The 26,080-nt window shown below is 40.9% G+C and overlaps 1 protein-coding gene across 1 annotated transcript in view; it reads right to left on the minus strand.

Moving 5' to 3' along the window:
* Positions 1-1,825: 1,825 nt before the first annotated feature.
* The window catches only part of LOC124798833 (cytochrome P450 6k1-like), a 68,544-nt gene continuing 44,289 nt past the window's right edge, over positions 1,826-26,080 (minus strand). The window contains exons 5-7 of the mRNA XM_047262364.1: positions 25,609-25,830; positions 15,807-16,058; positions 1,826-1,995 (exon numbers count right to left, since the gene is read on the minus strand). Of these exons, the coding sequence (XP_047118320.1) occupies positions 1,826-1,995; positions 15,807-16,058; positions 25,609-25,830 (644 nt within the window). The remainder of the gene's footprint in view (positions 1,996-15,806; positions 16,059-25,608; positions 25,831-26,080) is intronic.

Here is a 26,080-nt window from a genome sequence, read left to right on the forward strand (position 1 = left end):
CACGACATTTACACTTTAGCGCAAGGTCATATCTTACAAATAATGAGAAATTTGGACAAGGGGTTAAGGCTGATTGCTTACATTATAGAAGGTGAATGTTTGTCTTCATCAGGGTTCGTAATGGAAGTCTTTTATTTTTAGGAGCGCTTTACGAAAGATGAATGTCTTAGTTTAATCTGAGTTAGGATTACACCGAAAGAATATGACAGAGTAGATGGACGAAAGCACCTAGATGTTTAGTTCCGTTTGACCTGCTCGTTCGTTGAATAAAACGACAGATCTTTATGTATTAAAAAACAACACCTCATGGACATTGCTTCATTTTGGACACTTTGAAGTAGAAACTTTTATTGGAAGATATCACTCGAAAAGAAATTACCAAACGTGACTCAAAATTTTTCGAAGCAAAGGTATTTAAACAGAACTAATTTTAGCCAGCTAATTTTCACAATACTACGTTCGCTCGAGTAAGTACATGTAACGCCGTCGAGCACTCTGTGTAATATGTACGCCCTTAGCGATAAAGAGTAGATAAGTTCAAGTGGTCATTTCTGATCCATTTAATAAAACAACAATTTGCCTCGGAACTTTAAGTCATTCTCCCTGTTCCACGCAGCGTGTCTCATAACATGACTGATTCTTTATTGTACGTAATGTTGTAATCTGACGTTTGTGTAAAGATTTGTTGTCGTTAAGATGGTGAGACATCCTTCACGGCTATTGTTGAAGTCGGAAACAATGGCGGCTGATTGACGGTGCATTCGGTGACGTGAAATTATGTCCACTTTCCAGGAGCATTGGACACCCTGCCGTAGTCTATTAGGCCGCACCGTACTGTGGGTTTCCCGCGTGGGCCTCTGCCCTACTCAGTCCCCCTTTGTTATCAGATGGTGTAAGTCACTATATTCAGGTTAACAGGGTTTTATTGATGCTTTCAGAAGACAGCCTTTCTTTAGTAACAAGAGCATTGTCTGGAAACTGTTAAACACAAGGAAATTTCTTTCTGACTTCAGCCACTGGAAAATGATGGCGATAGTAAATAAAAGAACTTTCAGCATTGTAGCGCGTCAGCAATCGTAAGTATCGAAATAATTATGAAAAATCCGCCTCGATTGCACAAACTTCCTGGTGTTTACCTATGTTTCAGCGTGGGTAACCACGCCTTCTTCAGAACAAATATATAACAAGCTGTTTTATATTTGTTCTGAAGAAGGCGTGATTACCCACGCTGAAACCTAGGTAAACACCAGGTAGTTTGTGCAATCGAGGCGGATTTTTCATAATTATTTCGATAGTAAATAACGTAACACAGCTGCCTCCTCGACAATTCTGCTGTAGTAATTGAACAATAAATGGCGTTTGGCTTGCGCCAGAGATACGATTAGAGGCCGCATGTTTGCAGTGCTTGCTACGATAACAAGTACCGCCCATATGGCGTCTCAAGGCCAAGGCAGACGACCCTTGGTACAAGGCGATTGAGTATCTAATCGCAACTTATCACGGCTTCAGTAATTATCTGTGGGTTTTTCCGTACTGCTCTGCCTGCCATACTCTATTAGGCTGCACGAGTACTGGGGATTCCCCAAGTAGGCCTCTAGTTCACGCAGTTACCTTTAGATATCAGAGGTAGGGATGAGATTTCCTTATTTCATTTTATTTTCAGACACAACCATACACACACACAATTGAAAAAGACACTGATAGATTGTTGGCTTTCATAGAAATGACGATTGTTAGAGATTTATTGACGATACACGTGGTAAACAGATATAGAGTATACGGTCTTCTCGTAAAAGTTCCTGTTAGGACAGTTAATCTTCACTCTTCACACAGATCTCTTCTTCGCTCGCAGATGAAGCCCAGTTGCGGGCATAAACACTATGGTTAGTGGATCGAATTCAATTGGAATTTCAGTCTCATCGCATTTCTGGAATTCGATCTTTGACATCAGGTGAGCGAGGCCGATTTTGGACTGCAGGAGACCCAGTCTCATGCCTGTGAACAGAAAACGGAACAATTTATGTTTCACTGTCTTAACGTTTAATACGCAGTATAGCGATAACAGCAGGTTTTTACGATGACTGCTGTAGTAAATATAGAACGACGATGATACTTTGCGATAAGGGCGCACAACATTATCATACAACCAAGCTCTCACAAGATACGTATTCAAAAGAATCCACAACTGTAGATACAAGAAAGTATAAAGGAAGCAGTTCAGATTACGTGACAGACTACTTCGGATAATAAACTCCAAACTTACAATTTTCACTCCACAAATGAAACTATTGTCTAACAGTTTTAACTTTAAATTCACTCGTAGTGGAACAAGAGACGCCGAACATTTTCTCCATTCGGGCTACCACAGCAGCATATTTGCTGTAATGTTCTCGGCTCGGCTGTTGTTTACGCGTATTTACTTTATTTAATTTTTCACGGTTGCCCAATTCCGGCCTTATAGAACGTTCTCCTGCGCTGTGGGTGCCAACGCGTCGTAATATATCCGATGCCGGCTGCTAAATAATCGGATATATTATGACATGCCGACACCTACAGCACTTGTGAACGGACTATGAGGCCGAAATCGGCCAATCGTAGGAAATTAAATAAAGCAAATAAGTGTGAACAGCCGAAGTGGAACCATTACAACACCAAATAGTCGCAACGGAAAAAGTAGAGTATTTCGACAATTTTTAACGTAAGAAGGGGAATCCAAATGTAATTATTAGAGCCCGGATTTTATGTAATTACATGTTTTATTCCTTTATATGTAGTTATAAGAAAAAAAAACCAAGAACCACGGACCTTGCCGTTGGTGGGGTGGCTTGAGTGCCTCAGCGATACAGATAGCCGTACCGTAGGTGCAACCACAACGGAGGGGTATCTGTTGAGAGGCCAGACAAATGTGTGGTTCCTGAAGAGGGGCAGCAGCCTTTTCAGTAGTTGCAGGGGCAACAGTCAGGATGATTGACTGATCTGGCCTTGTAACACTAACCAAAACAGCCTTGCTGTGCTGGTACTGCGAACGGCTGAAAGCAAGGGGAAACTACGGCCGTCATGTTTCCCGAGGGCATGCAGCTTTACTGTATGATTAGATGATGATGGCGTCCTCTTGGGTAAAATATTCCGGAGGTAAAATAGTCCCCCATTCGGATCTCCGGGCGGGGACTACTCAAGAGGACGTCGTTATCAGGAGAAAGAAAACTGGCATTCTACGGATCGGAGCGTGGAATGTCAGATCCCTTAATCGGGCAGGGAGGTTAGAAAATTTAAAAAGGGAAATGGATAGGTTAAAGTTAGATATAGTGGGAATTAGTGAAGTTTGGTGGCAGCAGGAACAAGACTTCTGGTCAGGTGAGTACAGGGTTATAAATACAAAATCAAATACAGATAATGCAGGAGTCGGTTTAATAATGAATAAAAAAATAGGAGTGCGGGTAAGCTACTACCAACAGCATAGTGAACGCATTATTGTGGCCAAGATAGACACGAAGCCCACGCCTACTACAGTAGTACAGGTTTATATGCCAACTAGCTCTGCAGGTGACGAAGTAATTGAAGAAATGTATGATGAAATAAAAGAAATTATTCAGATAGTGAAGGGAGACGAAAATGTAATAGTCATGGGTGACTGGAATTCGGTATTAGGAAAAGGGAGAGAAGGAAACGTAGTAGGTGAATATGGATTGGGGCTAAGAAATGAAAGAGGCAGCCGCCTGGTAGAATTTTGCGCAGAACATAACTTAATCATAGCTAACACTTGGTTCAAGAATCATGAAAGAAGGTTGTATACATGGAAGAAACCTGGAGATAGTGACAGGTTTCAGATAGATTATATAATGGTAAGACAGAGATTTAGGAACCAGGTTTTAAATTGTAAGACATTTCCAGGGGCAGATGTGGACTCTGATCACAATCTATTGGTTATGAACTGTAGATTAAAACTTCGAAACTGCAAAAACGTGGGAATTTAAGGAGATGGGACCTGGATAAACTTAAAGAACCAGAGGTTGTACAGTGTTTCAGGGAGAGAATAAGGGAACAATTGACAAGAATGGAGGAAAGAAATACAGCTTTGAGAGATGAAGTAGTGAAGGCAGCAGAGGGCCTAGTAGATAAAAAGACGAGGGCTAGTAGAAATCCTTGGGTAACAGAAGAAATACTGAATTTAATCGATGAAAGGAGAAAATATAAAAATGCAGTAAATGAAGCAGGCAAAAAGGAATACAAACGTCTCAAAAACAAGATCGACAGGAAGTGCAAAATGGCTAGAGGACAAATGTAAGGATATAGAAGGTTACCTCACTAGCGGTAAGATAGATACAGGGTACAGGAAAATTAAAGAGGCCTTTGGAGAACGGAGAACCACTTGTATGAATATCAAGAGCTCAGATGGAAACCCGGTTCTAAGCAAAGAAGGGAAAGCAGAAAGGTGGAAGGAGTATATAGAGGGGGTTATACAAGGGCAATGTACTTGAGGACAATATTATGGAAATGGAAGAGGATGTAGATGAAGATGAAATGGGAGATACGATACTGCGTGAAGAGTTTGACAGAGCACTGAAAGACCTGAGTCGAAACAAGGCCCCGGGAGTAGACAACATTCCATTAGAACTACTGACAGACTTGGGAGAGCCAGTCCTGACAAAACTCTACCATCTGGTGAGCAAGATTTATGAGACAGGCGAAATACCCTCAGACTTCAAGAAGAATATAATAATTCCGATCCCAAAGAAAGCAGGTGCTGACAGATGTGAAAATTACCGAACAATCAGTTTAATAAGTCACGGATGCAAAATACTAACGCGTATTCTCTACAGACGAATAGAAAAACTGGTAGAAGCTGACCTCGGGGAAGATCACTTTGGATTCCGTAGAAATGTTGGACCACGTGAGGCAATACTGACCCTACGACGTATCTTAGAAGCTAGATTAAGGAAAGGCAAACCTATGTTTCTAGCATTTGTAGACTTAGAGAAAGCTTTTGACGATGAGACTGGAATACTCTCTTTCAAATTCTAAAGGTGGCAGGGGTAAAATACAGGGAGCGAAAGGCTATTTACAATTTGTACAGAAACCAGATGGCAGTTATAAGAGTCGAGGGGCATGAAAGGGAAGCAGTGGTTGGGAAGGGAGTGAGACAGGGTTGTAGCCTCTCCCCGATGTTATTCAATCTGTATATTGAGCAAGCAGTAAAGGAAACAAAAGAAAAATTCGGAGTAGGTATTAAAATCCATGGAGAAGAAATAAAAACTTTGAGGTTCGCCGATGACATTGTAATTCTGTCAGAGACAGCAAAGGACTTGGAAGAGCAGTTGAACGGAATCGACAGTGTCATGAAAGGAGGGTATAAGATGAACATCAACAAAAGCAAAACGAGGATAATGGAATGTAGTCGAATTAAGTCAGGTGATACTGAGAGAATTAGATTAAGAAATGAGACACTTAAAGTAGTAAAGGAGTTATGTTATTTGGGGAGCAAAATAACTGATGATGGTCGAAGTAGAGAGGATATCAAATGTAGACAGGCAATGGCAAGGAAAGCGTTTCTGAAGAAGAGAAATTTGTTAACATCGAGTATAGATTTAAGTGCCAGGAAGTCGTTTCTGAAAGTATTTGCATGGAGTGTAGCCATGTATGGAAGTGAAACGTGGACGATAAACAGTTTAGACAAGAAGAGAATAGAAGCTTTCGAAATGTGGTGTTACAGAAGAATGCTGAAGATTAGATGGGTAGATCACATAACTTATGAGGAGGTATTGAATAGAATTGGAGAGAATTTATGGCACAACTTGTCTAGAAGAAGTGATCGGTTGGTAGGGCATATTCTGAGGCATCAAGGGATCACCAATTTAGTATTGGAGGGCAGCGTGGAGGGTAAAAATTGTAGTGGGAGACCAAGAGATGAATACACTAAACAGATTCAGAGGGATGTAGGTTGCAGTAGGTACTGGGAGATGAAGAAGCTTGCACAGAATAGAGTAGCACGGAGAGCTGCATCAAACCAGTCTCAGGACTGAAGACCACATCATCATCATCATAAGAAAAACCGAAATGTCGATGAATTACACTAAAAGGACCCTTATTTCATGGTTTTAAATTACATATTTTGTACAAATTTGTGGTACAATATATATTTCACACTGTTTTACATAATTCTACTTATTTTAATATTATTGCGGGATTATTATAGATTTTCGGAATTCCCATACATTTTCGTTGCATAGGAAGATAGCGGAAAAAATTAAATTGTGTTATTATGTTTCTCACACAGTCGTCACAGCCTTTACATTCAAAGCTAAACTGCACAAGTTCGATGCGGACAACTATGACTTGCTTTAAACCGTTTGCTTTCTTGTTATCAGACGCTTCGCTATGTGTTAACACTCACTTGCATTTACGTTACCTATGGTACCGTTTGCGTCTTCACTGTCATCAAAGCTCTAAACATGGATTTCTATTGACAGTGCCTTAACAACTGATGGCAGATTGGTTCTCTGCCAACTTTGTGATAAGCGAACGGTAGTAACGTGTCGTACTGAACAACATTTACTGAGCAATCTACATATTAGGAAGAAACAATAGATTACTTCAAAGAAACAGGTCCTAATTAAATAGTTGCACGGAGAATCTACACCATCTAACAGAGAATTTTAAAAAGAACCGTGTCTTGCTATGGTTGCAGGAAACATTGCCTGGAACAAAGTTGAAGTACTTGAATTTAAACATTTCTTACAGAAATACCTGAAATGCAGAAGAACCTGAATTTAAACATTTCCTACACAATTACTACAACTGCAACATCACCGACGAGTCAACTCTCAGTAAGAATTACCTGAATTGCTGTTACGTTGACTTGTTAGAAAAAATCAGGGCTGACGTTGGCAAATCACCTACTGTAAACGGATTTCTATGAAGAGACGACGCATGCCGCAGGTTGTTTCTTCACTAATCTAACGATGGGCAAGCTGGACTTTAAGGCTGTATCCAAACGCTATTTAATTAATTGTAAACCTTTGAATGCAACAAATAGTGCAACATTTCGTTAATGATAGACTTAAGACACTACGGCCAGATGGCTTAAAAAGATAGGGTCTTACTGATATACACAGATGCAGCTCCATACATGTTGAAAGCGGGGAAATCGTCTAATGTACTTTATCTAAACTTAGTGTACGTTACGTGAACGGCTCATACAATGCAACGAGTGGCAGAGACATACATAAATTCTCAGACGTAAATTCACTGACATCAGCAATGAAGAAGGTTTTGCTGAAATGTCCTTATCGTGTAAAACGCTACAAGCAGCAGCTACTTGATGCATCTTTGCATCGGGAGCCGTGATAACAAAGTGGGCAACATGGATTGAAGCTGTTGCTTTGTACAGCAAGCACTCTGAAGCTGAGAAGTCCATGATGGAAAACTTTTCTTCTGATCCAGCAGTGTCTGTGAGTAAATCCTTGTCAGCATGCAACAGTTCTAAAGTGCTCAGTTCAGTTTCAGCTAGACAGTATCAAGAAACTGGAGACGTCAAATATGGGTCTCCAAGAGGCAAAATGAAGTTCGGAAGGTCATTATTGTACCAGGTGAAGGGGGTGATGTAGTTTCTAGTAAACTGCAACCTGTGCTGAGTAAGGACCCTGGATATTCAAAGTTTTTTATTTTGTCTCGCTTATTTAATGATGAAATCGTACATAGAACCTCCTGAGAACATTATACGTAGCACCATCACTCTATATAAATATGCACCGTTGATTTCTTGCGAAGTTGAGGGTTTTTCTCTTTTTATAAAGAAATGTTGTCAGACATAAGACTGTGCGTGGCAACAGAACATCTGGAAAAGCGTATTATAATTAATTGTGCATCCCCTTCCATTCTGGCTCAAAAGCTTGAGTAGGAGACACTTGTACTTCAGTATTTTGTAGCAGAAGTGAACTAATTAAGAAGTCGCATAGGGATATTTGTGGTAGCCTGCCTGTGGACTTACATTTTCTAGAAACAAAATAAAATTTGGGATTTTACATATAATTTTTTATTACATATTTATTTATATGTTTAGAATCTCAGTTCGATGCGCAAGTTGCCGAAGTGTCGTCAAATAGAAAGACTTGCACCCGGCGAACGGTCTGCTACGCGGGACGCCCTAGTCCCACAACTAATCTTGGTTGCATAATTATGCACATATTTCTTAATTTGATATTACATGAAATCCGAGGTCTAGTAATTATAATTCCCTAACCTGCCAATGGAGAGGCAATACTGACAGATTCTACTGCTGCGCCTTTATAGCGACCCAGCCATTATAATCTCGTTGTTCACCGTCTCGTAGATCTCTTCTTTCTTTCTTGTCCTAAAGCGGGATGCGGAGTGGACATAGGTGGGGAAATTGAATTTTATTGTCCGAATGATAATAGCCATTTATTCTTGCTGATAGCTTTTTCCTCTATGATAATACTTGACGGATATTATATGCCACAGTCTTCAACTGTTCTGTCTGATCAGCAGTATAATTAAACCTTGGACCATTCCGCACGACGAACTTTCATTTCAGTAAACTTCGTTATCATCCACAGACGAATCAAAGTGTCGGGACCAAAGCATACCTTTCTTTACTAAGACAGCTCGTCAACGACTCTGCCTACCCAGTCTTGCCAGTCCTCCAAAAGGAAATGAGCTAAATGTGACTCCAGTTATATGAAAAACATTGATCAATTTTTACTCACACACAACCCAGAAGGTAATCAACGCTGACATAATTTTGATGGATTTTCTTTGTTACTTTGGAATCAAGTTCTTCAAAAACGTTATTCGAGTTTACTCTCATCAGGTGTGTAATTCAGTTTAAAGCAACGACAGAAAATAATTATTCCACGGGATTTTGCATCATGTCTTAAATGGATGTCTGACGCTTCAATTTAATGGCTTTAAGAGCCAGCGAGAAGATGTATATTTGTTCAATAACGCAAAGCTTCCAGAATGATTTCTAGATGGACTCCAACTTCGAATGCAGTTATAACAATTTGAGATTTTATTTCCGAAACATGAATATCAAGTATCAGACCATATTTAAAACCTCAATATTTTTATCCGTAAACGTATTTAAACTTCTTAGTGCCAGTTTCTTTCTCATAACTTCCTTTTTCTCACAATAAAAATCTGAATAATCTTTCTGCTAGGTGGACCAACTTAAGAATAAACTTCAAAATAATTGCACTGTAATAATACGTTATTTGTCACTCTTAGGAAACTACCGCGCTCAATAGAGATTCGATGTTCATCTCTTAAGTCAGTTGCTGGCATATTGTTTGCTGTAACTGTGAAGCGGATGGCTTCCGATTCATCGTGCATAAATTAAACTCTGCTTTGCCTAGAACAGTTTCCTTCATTATTGTGAAGTTTCGATAATTTGATGATGTCACTTTTGTTCCAAACTGTTTCCAGTAAGGCCCTCAACCGTTCACATTTCGTAGTTGTGGTTTTGGTGTTGTGTGTATGTATGCTGACAAGCCCAGAACACACGCCTATACAGTTTTAGTTTGGTTTGATGTGCTTTATAATAAAATCTAATAATAAATTTTCATGGAATATTGAAGCGGGTTTCGAAATCTTAGTTCAATGCAAACAATTTTCCTTTAATCAATATGGGTTTTAATGCTTTCCTACAATCAAGGAAAAAAGCTAGACAAGAAGTCAAATGATTGTGATAAATCCATACTTCCGGACCCCAGCATAATCACTTCTCTGCGAGCTAAACAGTGTCACAAAGAAGCCACAGTTAAGTCTTAAATCAGTTTTTTTACTGATTTGGCAAAACTATGCCGACCGACTGTTACTGCCCAATCCATTTTTATGCAAACGAACCCACTGTTGTGGCCGGAGACGCAGTTTCACTTTTCTCAATCCTCGCCAATACTGTTGCCGGCTAAGCTCGTATCTAAACATCGATATTCGGACGAGTTGTGAGAACAGCAGCCTTACGTCTTCAACTATACTCTTCCCAGCTAAATGGCGCCGTGGCAAACGCTGGACGGGAAATCGGTTCAAAAACGCCTTCCAGCCATCCAATTTGAGTTTCCGTGATTTTCCTAAACTACTTAAGCCAAAAATCTGGATGGTTGCTTGGAAAGGGCACTGCCAATTTCCTTCCCCATTCTTTCTCAGTCCGAGCTGGTGTTCCATAATTATTCAATGACTTTTTCGTCGACGGGACGTTAAGCTTCAGTCTTCTGATTTTCTACTACACACTGTTTTGTATCAGCTTACTAACGTCACCCCACCAAAAGCTTCAGCTAGGTCGACGTGCTGGTTTTTATAAGCACTGTTTATCGTTTTCAGTACTTTTGCTGTTGCGGACTCCAAAGAACAGTGTGCTAACATGAATAAAATCAAAGGCCTAATAAGATATTCTTGTCAAAAATCACGAGGGACGATGTGAGCTCTTACTCCTATGATCAAGACACGAAGCAACAGTACAGCAAAGGGAAGCTCCTTCGGTACGATAAGTGTAGAAAGCAAAACAGGTGGAAACTAACACTAAATCAGATTCTGTTTTTTTTTTTCGACATTAAAGACGGATCACAAGCTAGGGTTGGGAAAGAACGGCAAAGCAAATCAGCCGCCCCCTTTCAAAGGAATCATCCCTGCATTTGCCTTATCCTAGCGAGGGAAATAGCGGAAAATTTGAATCTGAATGAAAGGCCGCGGATTTGGAGAGGAGGTCATCCAAATACGCGTCCAGTTACACAGAACTGTGATTCGTCACTCGGAGAAATCAGAGATTACGTAACACGACTAACAGGGTGTTTATAGACACTATTGCTTTAAAAATGAGACTCCCCGCGGCGTATCAAGAAGAGTGACTGTATATATCCTCATAGTTTCATCTGAAGGTTCCCCGTGCATAGCTTTGACCGCCAAGGCTTTTTAACATTTACCTGTTCCGCTGGATCCCTCAGTTGAAGGAAGGGTGCTGGAGCTCTGATCGAAATCCTTTTAACTTCTTCTAATATGGGAAAACACCACCAACTAGACTGCTATGCTAATTATAGCTTCTTGTTAACGGAAAGTTAGGAGACTAATAGAAACCTCACATTGTTGGTAGCAACCTATGACGCAAAACAGAGAGAAATATTTCGTCGTGGGATCTTAGCGCACGGTTCTCTAGTTATGGATTAACCTTCCTCCTTGCATCAAATGAAATGCACTCGTAGATCGAAATATACCACCAACGAAATATTTTCCAAATCATCCTACGTCGATTATAATGAAACTGTCGTGAGCATCTACCACAGCTTCTAATACAGCTGAATGACTATTTTTATAACTGAAAACACTTGTTTTTCTGGGAGTTTTAAACAAATGTATTGCTTCCTGCTAACTTTTACTGAATAGACAGACCATTTAATGTTCTATTTGACATACATTAATACAAACGATAAAACCTACGATACAGTAAGTGGATACACATCCTCAATTAAACATTACGCTGATCGTGAAATTATAATACCATCTCTTTAATAGAATCTATAAGATACAGTAAGTCGAGCGATCACAAAAGCCAGTGCGAAATGAACAAAGTGTAAAATTCAGATCTGGGGGTGGGAGGTGTCATACAGGGGCCGGACAAAAATATGCAATACCCGCGAGAAAAGGTTGCTTCAATATAATGCTAGCCAAGCCTGCAGGTCGATCTGTTGCATTTGGCAACGAACGGCACCTGTGCAACGTCCTCAACGTCCTTGCAAGGGTCATTCGTGGTCACAACAGTTTTCTGAATAGTTGCGAGTGCATTACGTCGGAGAGAGGTGTATTCTAAAGTGGCAAATTGTTGGTGTTCGTTTGACGGGTGCTTGCGTAACCAAGATAGCCGAAGTGTCTGGAGTGTCAAGAGGCACCGTATCGAAGATTTATACCGCATACAGGGAAAGTCAAGATACAAAGCGGACGAAAGTATGTTTTGAGTGATCGTGACAGACGCTCAATAAAGAGGATTGTAACGAACAATTAAGGGGACAATAACTGCAAGAGTCACTGTAGATATGAATGTTGCATTCTCGAACCCTGTCAGCACCAAAACAAAACGAAGAGAGCTCCATAACCAGGGAAGTGCAAGGCGAGCTGAAAGTCCAAAACCACTCATCAGTGACGCAAATGCCAGAGCAGGAAAACGTTGTGCTGAAGCCATAGAAAACCTGGACTATGGAGCAATGGAAAAAAGTTATTAGCTCGGATGAGTCTTCTTCGTTACTGCTTCTGGCCGAGTTTACGCCCCAAGAGTGAAGCGTGGAAGGGGTCCGGTGATGATTTGGGTAGCCAAACCGTCGTACACCAAGATCCCTTGGTTACTTTGTAAGATCACATTACTACCAAGGGCTATGTGACCATTTTGGCCGATCAGGTACATCTCAGTGTACAATGTTTGTTCCCCAGTGGTGATGCTATGCTCCAAGACGACAAATGCCCTCTTCACACAGCGCGCATGCTCAGGATTGGTATTGTGAGAACGAGGATGAATTCTTGCATCTCTTTGATGACCAATCACAGTCACCAGATCCCAATATTACTGAGTCTATATCTACATCTACATCTGCATGGATACTCTGCAAATCACATTTAAGTGCCTGGCAGAGGGTTCATCGAACCACCTTCACAATTCTCTATTATTCCATTCTCGCATAGCGCGCGGAAAGAATGAACACCTATATCTTTCCGTACGAGCTCTGATTTCCCTTAGTTTATCGTGGTGATCGTTCCGCCCTATGTAGGTCGCTGTCAACAAAATATTTTCACATTCGGAGGAGAAAGTTAGTGATTGGATTTTCGTGAGAAGATTCCGTCGCAACGAAAAACGCCTTTCTTTTATGATTTCCAGCCCAAATCCTATATCATTTCTGTGACACTCTGTCCCATATTTCGCGGTAATACAAAACGTGCTGCCTTTCTTTGATCTTTTTCGATGTACTCCGTCAGTCCTATCTGGTAAGAATCCCACACCGCGCAGCAGTATTCTAAAAGAGGACGAACAACCGTGTTGTAGGCAATCTCCTTAGTAGGTCTGTTACATTTTCTAAGTGTCCTGCCAATAAAACGCAGTCTTTGGTTAGGCTTCCCCACAACATTTTCTATGTGTTCCTTCCAATTTAAGTTGTTCGTACTTGTAATACCTAGGTATTTAGTTGAATTTACGGCTTTTAGATTAGACTGATTTATCGTGTAACCGAAGCTTAACGAGTTCCTTTTAGCACTCATGTGGATGACCTGTCACTTTTCGTTATTTAGGATCAATTGCCACTTTACTCACCATTCAGATATTTTTTCCAAATCGTTTTGCAGTTTGTTTTGATCTTCTGATGACTTTAGTATTCGATTAACGACAGCGTCATCTGCAAACAACCGAAGGCAGCTGCTCAGATTGTCTCCCAAATCGTTTATATAGATAAGGAACAGAAAAGGGCCTATAACACTACCTTCAGGAACGCCTGAAATCACTTCTGTTTTACTCGATGACTTTCCGTCAGTTACTACGAACTGTGACCTCTCTGACAGGAAATCGCAAATCCAGTCACATAACTGAGACGATATTCCATAAGCACGCAATTTCACTACGAGCTGCTTGTGTGGTACAGTGATCTACTTCAGAGAGAAGACCTCGTGATCGCTCTTCACCTCCATTATCGTTACCTGAACAACCTGCCGCTATTTTGCAGGAGGTCAGTGTAACATTCCCTTGAAAGCAATACAGGACCACATTCATCCATTCCGCTGAAAGCTGTTTTGAATAGCAATGGTTTTCCTCCGTATCAGGCATGATAATATGTTTTTGGTGGTACCATATTTTTCTGCACTGCCTGTAATTAGGCAGGCTATGGAGGTACATCGTTCACGTTGATTAGTAAACCAGCAAAGACTTACTTTCACGAATTGTTGCGTTCTAACGATACTTTTTCACGTAGATTTAAAGTTGAGAACCATGAGATACGAGGCATGTTTGCATCAGGCAATACGACCAGGCTCGATACACAACAAATACTCACAGTTAACGTCTACTTAAAATGTCCTATTGGTTATAAATTACGAGCTGCAACTCAGAACAAACATTAAGACACGGGAAAGGGACATTTCACAGGTTGGATCAGTGAAGAGAGAAGACGTTTTAGTTCAAAATTATTGGTAATAGCAGCGGGACAGCTACCGTCCAAGGTACCTTCTAACAGCCGTGTACCGCAAGTCTATAGAGGAACGGGAGGTTCCAAATGATTGGAAAAGAGCACAGGTAGTTCCAGTTTTCAAGAAGGGACGTCGAGCAGATGCGCAAAACTATAGGCCTATATCTCTGGCATCGATCTGATGTAGAATTTTAGAACATGTTTTTTGCTCGAGTATCATGTCATTTCTGGAAACCCAGAATCTACTCTGTAGGAATCAACATGGATTCCGGAAACAGCGATCGTGTGAGACCCAACTCGCCTTATTTGTTCGTGAGACCCAGAACATATTAGATACAGACTCCCAGGTGATGCCATTTTCCTTGACTTCCGGAAGGCGTCCGATACAGTTCCGCACTGTCGCCTGATAAACAAAGTAAGAGCCTACGGAATATCAGACCAGCTGTGTGGCTGGATTGAAGAGTTTTTAGCAAACAGAACACAGCACGTTGTTCTCAATGGAGAGACGTCTGCAGACGTTAAAGTAACCTCTGGCGTGCCACAGGGGAGTGTTATGGGACCATTGCTTTTCACAATATATATAAATGACCTAGTAGATATAGTCGGAAGTTCCATGCGGCATTTCGCGGATGATGCTGTAGTATACAGAGAAGTTGCAGCGTTAGAAAATTGCAGCGAAATGCAGGAAGATCTGTAGTGGATAGGCATTTGGTGCAGGGAGTGGCAACTGACCCTTAACATAGACAAATGTAATGTTTCGCGAATACATAGAAAGAAGGATCCTTTATTGTATGATTATATGATAGCGGAAGAAACACTGGTAGCAGTTACTTCTGTAAAGTATCTGGGAGTACGATTTGAAATGGAATGATAATATAAAATTAATTGTTGGTAAGGTGGGTGCCAGGTTGAGATTCATTGGGAGAGTCCTTAGAAAATGTAGTCCATCAACAAAGGAAGTGGCTTGCAAAACACTCGTTCGACCTATACTTGAGTATTGCTCATCAGTGTGGGATCCGTACCAGGTCGGGTTGACAGAGGAGATAGAGAAGATCCAAAGAAGAGCGGCGCGTTTCGTCACAGGGTTATTTGGTAAGCGTGATAGCGTTATGAAGATGTTTAGCAAACTCAAGTGGCAGACTCTGCAAGAGAGGCGCTCTGCATCGCGGTGTAGCTTGTAGTCCAGGTTTCGAGAGGGTGCGTTTCTCATGAGGTATCGAATATATTGCTTCCCCTACTTATACCTCCCGAGGAGATCACGAATGTAAAATTAGAGAGGTTCGAGCGCGTACGGAGGCTTTCCGGCAGTCGTTCTTCCAGCGAACCATACGCGACTGGAACAGGAAAGGGAGGTAATGACAGTGGCACGTAAAGTGCCCTCCGCCACACACCGTTTGGTGGCTTGCGGAGTATAAATGTAGATGGAGGTGTAGAACTTTTTGTTATGGATTTCTCTGAAATGGTTACAGTTCAGAGCGAGAAGACGCCCATTGTATTATCAAAAATAAAACCCAAGAACGTGTCTACAGTCAAACACATGGCGTTTACTTCGAGGAAAAGGTCAAATTGCTCCTGTTTCTCGACTCCGGCAACTACAGCAAAACACATCAGCCTGACAGAGGTGAGGACAGTGAGACTTACCTACGCAATTGCGTGGTCCCTCACCGAAGGGAAGATACACGTAGGGATGCCTCTTGGCTTTCTCCTCCTCGGAGAAGCGCTCCGGGTCAAAACGCTCCGGGTCAGGATAGTACTTGGGGTCATGGTGCAGTGCGTAGTTGGACACCGCGACCCCCATGTCCTTGTCGATGACCACCTTGGTGCCTCGAATCTGGTACGGGCGGGTGGTCTTACGTGGGAGGACCGCCACCGGCGGGTACTTCCTCAAGGTCTCTGTAACAAAAAGCCAATAACATTGATAAGTCTATTCTGTGACAATTAGTGACATTTTAAATTGATTATAAAAAAGTAATTAATACACCTTTGCAGGATGCCACAGTGTCATTAACTTTCCAGAAGGAATACTTTTCGCCACTACTACTAATAATTTTACTTTAGATTATTGGCAAATTTCGACAGAAATACCACTATCAAGTGGCAACTGCTACGAGAGATCCTAGAAATATGGCATGTTATCAGAAAATAAATTCAGTTTTCGTTCCATAGAAATAAAAATGATATGACTGTTGTGGATGTGGAACATATCAAAGTATAACATAAAAACATAGAAGATTTGAATATAATACTAAGTTTCGAGATCATTTGTCAGAATAGTGTAAAGAAATGTGATTACATTACAGTAAACTGGAAATGCTAATATTTACAGAATTAGTACAATGTCAGCACTTTTAATGAATTTGTCATAACACAAAATACCTAATCTTGACTGTTGTGACCAAGTGCTGTCAAAATTGAAATCTAACAGACATTTTTACATAAGCTGGTCTAAATGTCCGTTAAGATATTCATCTATAGAGTAGGAGGTGTTGCCTACCAAAAAGTCTTTCAAACTGTGCTTTAACTGGAAGCAACTTTTTAATGGCTGCTGGCAATTTATTGAAAATGTGTGTTCCTGAATATTGGAGGTAAGGTAAGGTAAGTGGTTTTAGTTCTTTATGTAAATTGTTCTTATTACTAGTATTGATATTGTGTATTGAGCTATTGGTTGGAAATAGAGACATATTATATGCATCAAACTTCATTAAGGAATAAATATACTGAGAAGCAGTGGTTAGGATACCCAGTCCCTTCAATAGATTTCTACATGATGTTCTCCAATCTACACCTCAAATGTGTCTTACTACATGCTTTTGCACTCTAAAAACTTTTGCTCAGTTTCATGAGTTATCCCAAAATATGATCCCACATGAAATAATAAAATCAAAGTAAGAAAAGTATGCAAGACTTTTCAGAGTTATGTCTCCTGTATCTAACACCATTTGCGTTGTAAATAATGACTTGTTTAGGCGCTTCAGTAATTCTATGGTATGCCCTTCCCAACTGAATTTAACACTCAGTCTCTTCTATCTGCACATCTTCATATGTTATACACATGCTAAAAGGAAATTCCTTAATGTTTTATAGGTTCTGAATTGCATATAGGGGTCTTTTCAAAGCTTTCAACCATCAATTAATGTCAGTGAAAATTTGATTATCAGCCATTTCTAAATCTGTACTTGACTTGCTATGTATTTCAATGTCTGTATCATCTGCAAACAAAACAAACTTAACATCTGGCAATGTAACAGACGAGATGTCGTTAACGTACACAAGAAAAAAACAACAGACCCAAACTGGATCCTTGAGGAACACCATATGTAATTGATTCCCTATCAGATGAAGACTGATTGCTTACTCCACAGGTATTTGGCAATGACATCCTTTGTTTCCTATTAGTTAGGTAAGACTCAAACCATTTTGCAGCAATGCCAGTGACACCATAAAATTCTGATTTACCTAAGAGAATACTGTAATTCACACAGTCGAAGGCTTTTGACCAGTCACAGAAAATGCCAGTAACATCTAATTTGTTATCTATTAAATTAAATACAGTCTTACTGCATTTGTAAATAGGCTTCCCTGTATCGAAACACTGGAACATAAACTATGACTTGGATAATATTTAGTGGCAGTAAGATGCTTAAGAATATGGTTGAACACAGCCTTTTCAAATATTTTTGAAAAAGCCGGCAAAAATGAAATTGGTCAATAGTTTAATGGTATCTCATTATCCCTTCTTGTAAAGACACTTAGCTTCAGCATATTTCAGCCAGTCTGGAAATGTTCTGCTGATAATAGATTGATTACACAAATAACTTAACACAGAACTCAACTCACATGAACATTCATTGATTAACTTTGTTGATACATTATCATAACTACTAGAATAATTTGATTTTAAGCATTTTATGATGGATGCTACTTCTCTGGGAGAAGTGAGTGTCTTCTAGGCGCGCAGTCCGGAGCCGCCCGACTGCTACGGTCGCAGGTTCGAATCCTGCCTCGGGCATGGATGAGTGTGATGTCCTTAGGTTAGTTAGGTTTAAGTAGTTCTAAGTTCTAGGGGACTGATGACCACAGATGTTAAGTCCCATAGTGCTCAGAACCATTTGAACCATCAAGTGAGTGTCATTTGCATTTCACTGGAGTTATTTTTAGAGACTGGTCTCAAATCTCCCATTGCACTGTATGCTGAACCTTGATAACCTCAAGCTGTCAGTAACAGAAACAAAATACTGATTTATTTTTAGAGCTATCTGTTTCTCTTCCTTTCTGGTCCCATCTGTCTATGCCTTCACTGTATCCCATGTAGTTTTTATTTTGTTGTCTGCTGTAATTATGTTTTTCTCACAATAAAACTGCTTCGATTTCTGTATTAGTTGCTTCAATAGTTCTCAGTATTCTTTGTAACATATGGCAAAGCTTACATCAGAGCAGTTCCTGGATAGTAGAAACAGCTACATTTTTGTCCCACATGATATCTGTATTTCTTGTGTAACCCATGGCTTATTTTTAGACTTCTGTTTGATCTCAGTTACCATTAGGGAAAAACAATTTTTGCAAATGAGGAAGTAACTTTATTAATGAATGCCTCGTATATGTATTTGACTCAGAAGTATCATAAACATCTATCCAGTTCATGTCTTCGAGCAATCTCCTAAAATTCTCAATGAGGAAGTAACTTTATTAATGAATACCTTGTATTTTTAATTGACTCAGAAATATCACAAACATCTACCCAGTTCATCCCTTGGAGCATTCTTACCCTTCTGTGCTCAGATTTAATAAATCTTATATCCTGTCAAGGTTTAACCCTTAACAGAAGATGCATGTCATGACCAGATAGCCCATTTGCTATTGGGTTTGTGATATGATTTTTTCCCATAGATTTGTCTATGAAGGTATTATCAATAGCAGTCTCAGTGCATTTACATACCATAATTGCAAAGCTCACAATAGGAATTAAACTGACTGACAGTGCTACTGATTGCAATAATTGTTCACTGTCGAAACTTTTCAATAAATCTACATTAAAATCACCAGCAACCACTATTTCCTGGTTTTTTATTGTTAGATAGGACAACAGAGCTTCCAGATATTTCATGAAGAGATAAAAGTTTCCTAAAGGTCCCTGTTCTCTTCAAAATGCAATATGTATGACATCTGTACAATGTTTATTTCTTGTGCAATAAACAATTGAAAGTGTTCCCAGACTTTATGTACACCATGTACTTACTATTATAAAGAACTTACTATGAAATGCTACTTCTGTTGCACAAGCTTCTAAGTACTGCTGCCGTGCGGGATTAGCCGAGCGGTCTGAGGCGCTGCAGTCATGGACTGTGCGGCTGGTCCCTGCGGAGGTTCGAGTCCTCCCTTGGGCATGGGTGTGTGTGTTTGTCCTTAGGATAATTTAGGTTAAGTAGTGTGTAAGCTTAGGGACTGATGACCTTAGCAGATAAGTTCCATAAGATTTCACACATATTTGAACATTTTTAAGTGCTGCTCTGAGCAAAACTTGTTAATATCAATATTCTTGAAACTAAAACAGTTTAGGACAAATGTAGGAACTCACCATTTCTCCATATTTTCTCTACAGAAGTAAGAGTCTAAGTTAAATCCTGTAACATTTAACATATCCATACTAGTGGTCCCATGATGTTCAGAGAGGCAGATTATATCAACTGGTTTGCTCAAGTCTAATTCTTCAACACAAATAAGCAACTCATAAGGCTTACTCCTCAGTTCGTGGACATTCTGATGCAATAATGATAAATGATTTTGTGCGCTAGCTGAATTGCAACTGGATGAACCTCATTTTTCTGTCAATTCCTGAACATCTCCAGTTTCAATTAGGAGCTATTTGAATGAATTGTGTAAATTTAAATTTGCTTTCTGGCTAACTGTGTTATCATTATGAATGTCATTTTCAACCTGTCTCTGAACATCTGTTGTTTCTGCCCTCCCTACCCCAAAAAAATAGTTGTCTTGTCGCTTGTAACCACTGGTACTTTACCACATGTGATAGTGCCCAACCTCTTCTTAAGGTATTTGAAAAACTGCTTATTGCTAAGAACTGTAAGGTAATGGACATTTTGGAGAAACTTGAAATCCAGATCAGCGGTGGAAAGATCCAATAGATCTTTTAAATGAGCAAACTGATGTATATTGCAGAAGGTATTTGGAAAACTTTACTCATATTATAAGTGAGTAGGATTGATAGCTTACTTTCTAAAATAATTTATCTGACTGATACGCAAGTTGTTCCAAGCGCTATTTTTAAATAGGGCTGTATTCGTATACTTTTACGTTTGGACCGTAATAGCTTCCATCTAATGTTTTCTGCATTGTTTGGTTTATACACGGAGGCGAGAAAAGTCATGGGTACCTTCTAGTATCAAGTAGGACCTCCTTTTTCCGGCGTAGTGCAGCAACTCGACGTGGCTTGGAATCAACAAGTCGTTGGAAGTCACAACAGAAATACTGAGCCATGCGCCTCTACAGCCGTCCATAGTTGCCAAAGTGTTGCCTGTGCAGGATTTTGTACACGAACTGACCTCTCGATTATGCCCGACAAATGTTCGGTGAGTGGCTAGATTATTCGCTCGAATTGTCCAGAATCTTGTTGCAAACAAACGCGAACAGTTGTTTGGGAACAGTAAGCGAATGATTAAAAATGATCTGCATCTGTATATGTGCATATCGCTATTCCATGACGGTGTCTCCTCAGTGTACGTTGTTCACAGTCCACTAAACAGCTCATATTAGTAATGAAAATTACGCCTTTGCGGCATGTCCCTCTAACCTCAGTGCTTATATCACTTACAATCTGGGTGTAGACGATCTCTGCCGAGGCCCCTGTGAACCGCTAATCAATGTTCAGCTGTTTACGACACATGTGGATATTAGTGCTTGTTGGTGTTTACTATTGTCTGGCAGTGCCTGATGTTAATTCTCTGTTTTAGCTGTTCGTATAGTCTACGGAAATATGATTATCAACGTTACGTCAAACTTTTCTCTGCTGGAACTGTCCTAAGTGAGGAAAATGTGTCACTCGTTTTACAATATGACGCATGTATGGGTAAGAATGTGATAAGATAAGCACTTACGCACGCGATGCAAGTCTTAAGATTACTTTTACTATGACGACTGAGAGTGTTTCCTCTCTTGTCTTTCACATTAGTACATATCTTTGATTTTTCGAGTGCCTCACATTTAAGTAAAAACACTGTGATTCCAGTTGTCATTGGAAAATGAAATGGTATTTTCACCGCAATTGACCAATTGTAGAAAATAAAATTTTTAAATGTCGTGGTTGAATGTATTCCTTCTGTGCATGTACTGTTGTTCCAGGTAATCCGGATGTAGGTTCATGTATGATTCGCATACATCTCCCATCGCGGCACCTCATAGTATCATACGCTGTCGATTGATAAGAGCTACAACTAACCAAACTATTCATGTATCTATTTGCTAAAATAGTTTAAAGATGTACTAAAATGACTCAGATATTCAGTACAATACCGGAAATATGCCCTGCGTCTTCCCAATCCCCAAGGGAGCGATACATAGGGAAGGTGTAGTAGAATATATTTCTCGATTTCTCACGTAATATAGGATTTTTAAACTATATCTACGGTCTTCCGTTAACTGTCTGCGAGAACCTCTGTAGGCAACGAACGAAATATACGTCTATATTCTTCCACAGCAGAAACGACAGTGTCCTTCGTCAGCATTAATTTTGTCATCTTCTTCCTCATTCAGGGGCAGATTGAGCAACGAAGGTACAAGAACTAAATACTTTTCTGGTTCATAACAACAAGCAGAGTAATCCAGAAAAGGGTAATAATCACATGAATTTAACGGAAAGATTTGAGCTGCAAGGTAACGAGAAACTGTAAACCGAACCTATAAACGTTGAAATACAGTGTGAGCGGTGGAACAGATAGCCAGCCACACCCCCAAGGCACCAACAGTATCGCAGCAGAAACGTTGAAGCTAATACTATAAGCAATGCATACGTTACCCGTCCATTGAGTCTCAGAAAGTTGTGAATGGTCAGGGATCGGAATGCCATTACCGTGGAGCTCTTGCTCGTTAACTTGCGAATGAAATTCCGCAAAAAATGAGTACTTGAACATAAATCCGAATGATAGCCAAGCCTGCAGGTTATGTTGTTCTATTTGTTCACGAACAACACCTGTGCAATGACCTCAATACTTTGCGAAGGTCGGGTGTGGACAGAACAGTGTTCTGTGCAGTTGTGTGTGCGTTTTGTCGGAGCTTAAGTGAATTCGAACGTGAGCAAACTGTTGGTCGTGGTACGATGGCTGCTTCCATACGAAGGTCGCCGAAGTGTCTGGAGTTTCAAGAGGCACCGTGTCTAAGATTTACATTGCATTCAGGGAAAGCTAAGTCGTAACGAAGATGAAAGCGTTTGTTGAGTGATCACAGACGCTCATTGAAGAGGATTGTGACGAGAAATAAGGGGATGACAGCTGCAAAACTCACTGCAGAACTGAATGTCGGACTCGCGATGCTTTTCAACACCAAAACAACACGAAAGGAGCTCCATAACCCGGGAATTGCAGGGCTAGTTGGAGTTCCGAATCTACTCATCAGTGATGCAATGACCCATGACGGAAAAACGAGGTGCCGAAGCCATAAAACTTGGACTATGGAGTAACGGAAAAAAGTCATCGGCTAGTATGCTTTTTTCAGCTTCTGACCGAGTTTACGTCCCAAGAGTGAAACATGGCGAGGGTTCGGTGATAGTTTGGGCAGTCATGCCGTGGTATTCCATAAGCCACGTGGGTTTTCCGAAAGGTCTCTTACTGCTAAGGATTACGTGACCATTTTGGCTGATCGGGTCCATTCCATGATACAATGTTTGTTCCCCAATGGTGACGCGACGTACCAGGATGATAGGGCGCCTGTTCTCACCGCTCTCATCATCCAGTACTGGTTTTGTGAACACGTGGGTCAATTGTCGTATCTCCACTGGCCACTACCGCCACCAGATCTTAATATTATTGAGCGCTTCTGGTCTACTTCGGAGAAAAGGGTGCATTATGGCTATTCACCTTCAGATGGTTTCGTGACCCTGTCACTGTTTTGCAGGATGATTAGAAACGAGCGATTTGGAGTGGTGAGTCACGCTATACCCTGTGGCCATCTTCTGGAATGGTTTGGGTTCGACGAATGCCTGGAGGACGTTACTTGCCAGCATGTGTACTACCAACAGTGATGTACGAAGGAGGTGGCGTTACGATATGGGAGTTTTTTAGTGGTTAGGGTGTGGTTCTTTTATTGAGCTTAAGTAAACGCTAAATATGGGAGAACACAGACTTATTTTACGTCACTATGTACTACATACACTAGACGAACTGTTCGGAGACGATAACTGTTCGTATGAGCCTAACAACGCTTCCTTTCGTAAAGCAGCATACGCGAGATAATGGTTTGTGGACAATAACGTTCCTGAAATATACTGGCCTGTCCAGAGTTCCGACCTGAACCCAACTGGACACTTTTGAGATGGGTTAGAATATCGGCTTCGCTCCGGACTTCAGCTTCCAACGTGACTACCACCTCTGGTTTCGGCTTTGGAGGAAGAATGGACTGCCATTCCTCCACGAACACTGAGACACCTCGCTGAAAGTGTTCCCAACAGAGTTGAATCCATCATAGAGGCAAAGCGTGGACACACGACATATGGAAGTGCATTAATAGGTACGCTATCAGATCGTGTACAAACGGTGTAGATACTGTCGATAGCAAGTCATGCTACCGAACCAAGATTCTGCCGGTCTCGGACCATCTCTTCGAAAGCACCCAGTGAGCTCTTTGCTGGTTTCTATTGAGAGATAACGAATTCATATTAAAATACGACACTAACAATGCCTGTAGCGATGTGTTGTCTTAATGTCACGAACATGCGATAGCGGCACGCAGAAGTCGAGTTTGATAGTAAACAGCCAGATGGAAACAAAAAAAAAAAAATGGTTCAAATGGCTCTGAGCACTATGGGACTTAACATCTGAGGTCATCAGTCCCCTAGAACTTAGAACTACTTAGACCTAACTAAGCTAAGGACATCACAGACATCCATCCCCGAGGCAGGATTCGAACCTGCGATCGTAGCGGTCGTGCGGTTCTAGTAGCGCCTAGAACCGCTCGAGCACATCGGCCGGCCTAGATGGAAACCAGGCAATTTGGAGTCCTCTGAAAATTCATGTAGATATAGATGTAGAACATAGCACCGTTATCGTCAGTTTACCGAGATATCAGGCTATACTGCTTACCGTCTAGCTACCTACACAAGCTCAGCAACTCGCTGAAGCCGTTAAACAACAGTAAATTTGACGAAATCTTTGACGAAATCTTTGCTGAATCTAATAAGAGAAATCGCGTCGAAGAGCAGTGGCAGATATGCAGGAACATCAATATTGCATATCTACCAATTTTCGGAAGATTGTAAATGACAATATCAAGACAAATGAGAAAAAACAAAATTCGTCTCTGTCCTACATCAACATGCGAGTTCTGTAGGTAAAAAATTCACGTGCGAAAACGTCACCACAATAGCTGCATTTCTGCGTAGCAAACCATTTATTATAGACCGAACAAATTCAAATTATACCTACATGAAGGAACTTTTTCATCCCGATAAATTTCGATACCTACACACTAAAAACAATACATCAACTTGTGTGATAGGATACACACTGACAAAATGTACATGACCACTACGCCAACCTCGACGATAATTACTGATACACCGAATGTGACAATCATGAAATAAGAACCCAGGAAAAGTATCAAGACACGTACGGTAGCATACCAAAAATTATGACTGGCCACTAACGACGCCACTATATTAAACAAAAAGGATTGCAAGAAGGTAACAACCACAGGAGTCTTTAACACCGTTCAGATTGTAGCCGACGCTGTCCGGCACCGTCGGATAGTAATGGTTTACAACGTGTCCAGTCAATTGAATACGCGACGAATTCGTTTGCCAAGCACTGTCACGGATCTCCACCTACAAACTGTTGGTTGACTGTCCATGAATCTAGGATCTTCCTGAAACTATTATTTGTATTCCATGCAATCTGTATAAGAAATGCTATTCAGCAAAAGAGGGGTCAGGAAACAATAGTAGAGACGGATTCTACTACACCGCCCTCCGCAGGGCACAAAGAACCACCAGGGTGTGCTTAAGCAACAATGAAGCGCCGCCTGGAATATGGCACGCAAAGAAGTATTCTTATTATTATTTATGACTTGATTTGCCTCATGATTGTGCGCTAAGTACAGAGTATCTTACTGACACATAAAGGCATACAGTAAAATGCTGAATAAATGGGTTAATGCACTGTCGTAAACTGGGGAAGTGTGTGCTGTATCCTGTGTCCTTAACTGGTGGAGCTACAGCACTGACCTGAGACGACCTTGTCGAGGTAGGGCATCCCCATGACGGCGTCGTACGTGAAGCGGCCGCCCGTCCTCTGCAGGGTTTCGTCCACCTCCTGTTGGAGCCGCCGCTGCACCTCCGGGTTGAGGGCCAGCTCGTACAGCGCGTAGCTCATCGTCGTCGACGACGTCTCGAAGCCCGCCGCGAAGAACAGCACAGCCTGAGCCGCCAAGTCTCCGTCGGATAGCTCTGCCAACGTAGAGGTCAACATGTACAGTAAGATACGATACCGTGTAAGGTAGGCATGTCGTTTTGATTTTTGTATGTTATCGATGTGCAAATCGGAGAGAGAGCAAGCTATGTTTCTGTTAAACAGACTTTGGTCTTGTTGTGTGGCACAGTCTTCACCTCTGCGCAGTCTGATACATTCTTAATTGAAATGTCGTAGGTGATGCGCGTATTCAGTAGTGATGTGTTGACTTGTGATTGTATCTGTTAG

The sequence above is a fragment of the Schistocerca piceifrons genome, chromosome 5 (assembly GCF_021461385.2).
Source record: "Schistocerca piceifrons isolate TAMUIC-IGC-003096 chromosome 5, iqSchPice1.1, whole genome shotgun sequence".
NCBI lineage: Eukaryota > Metazoa > Arthropoda > Insecta > Orthoptera > Acrididae > Schistocerca > Schistocerca piceifrons.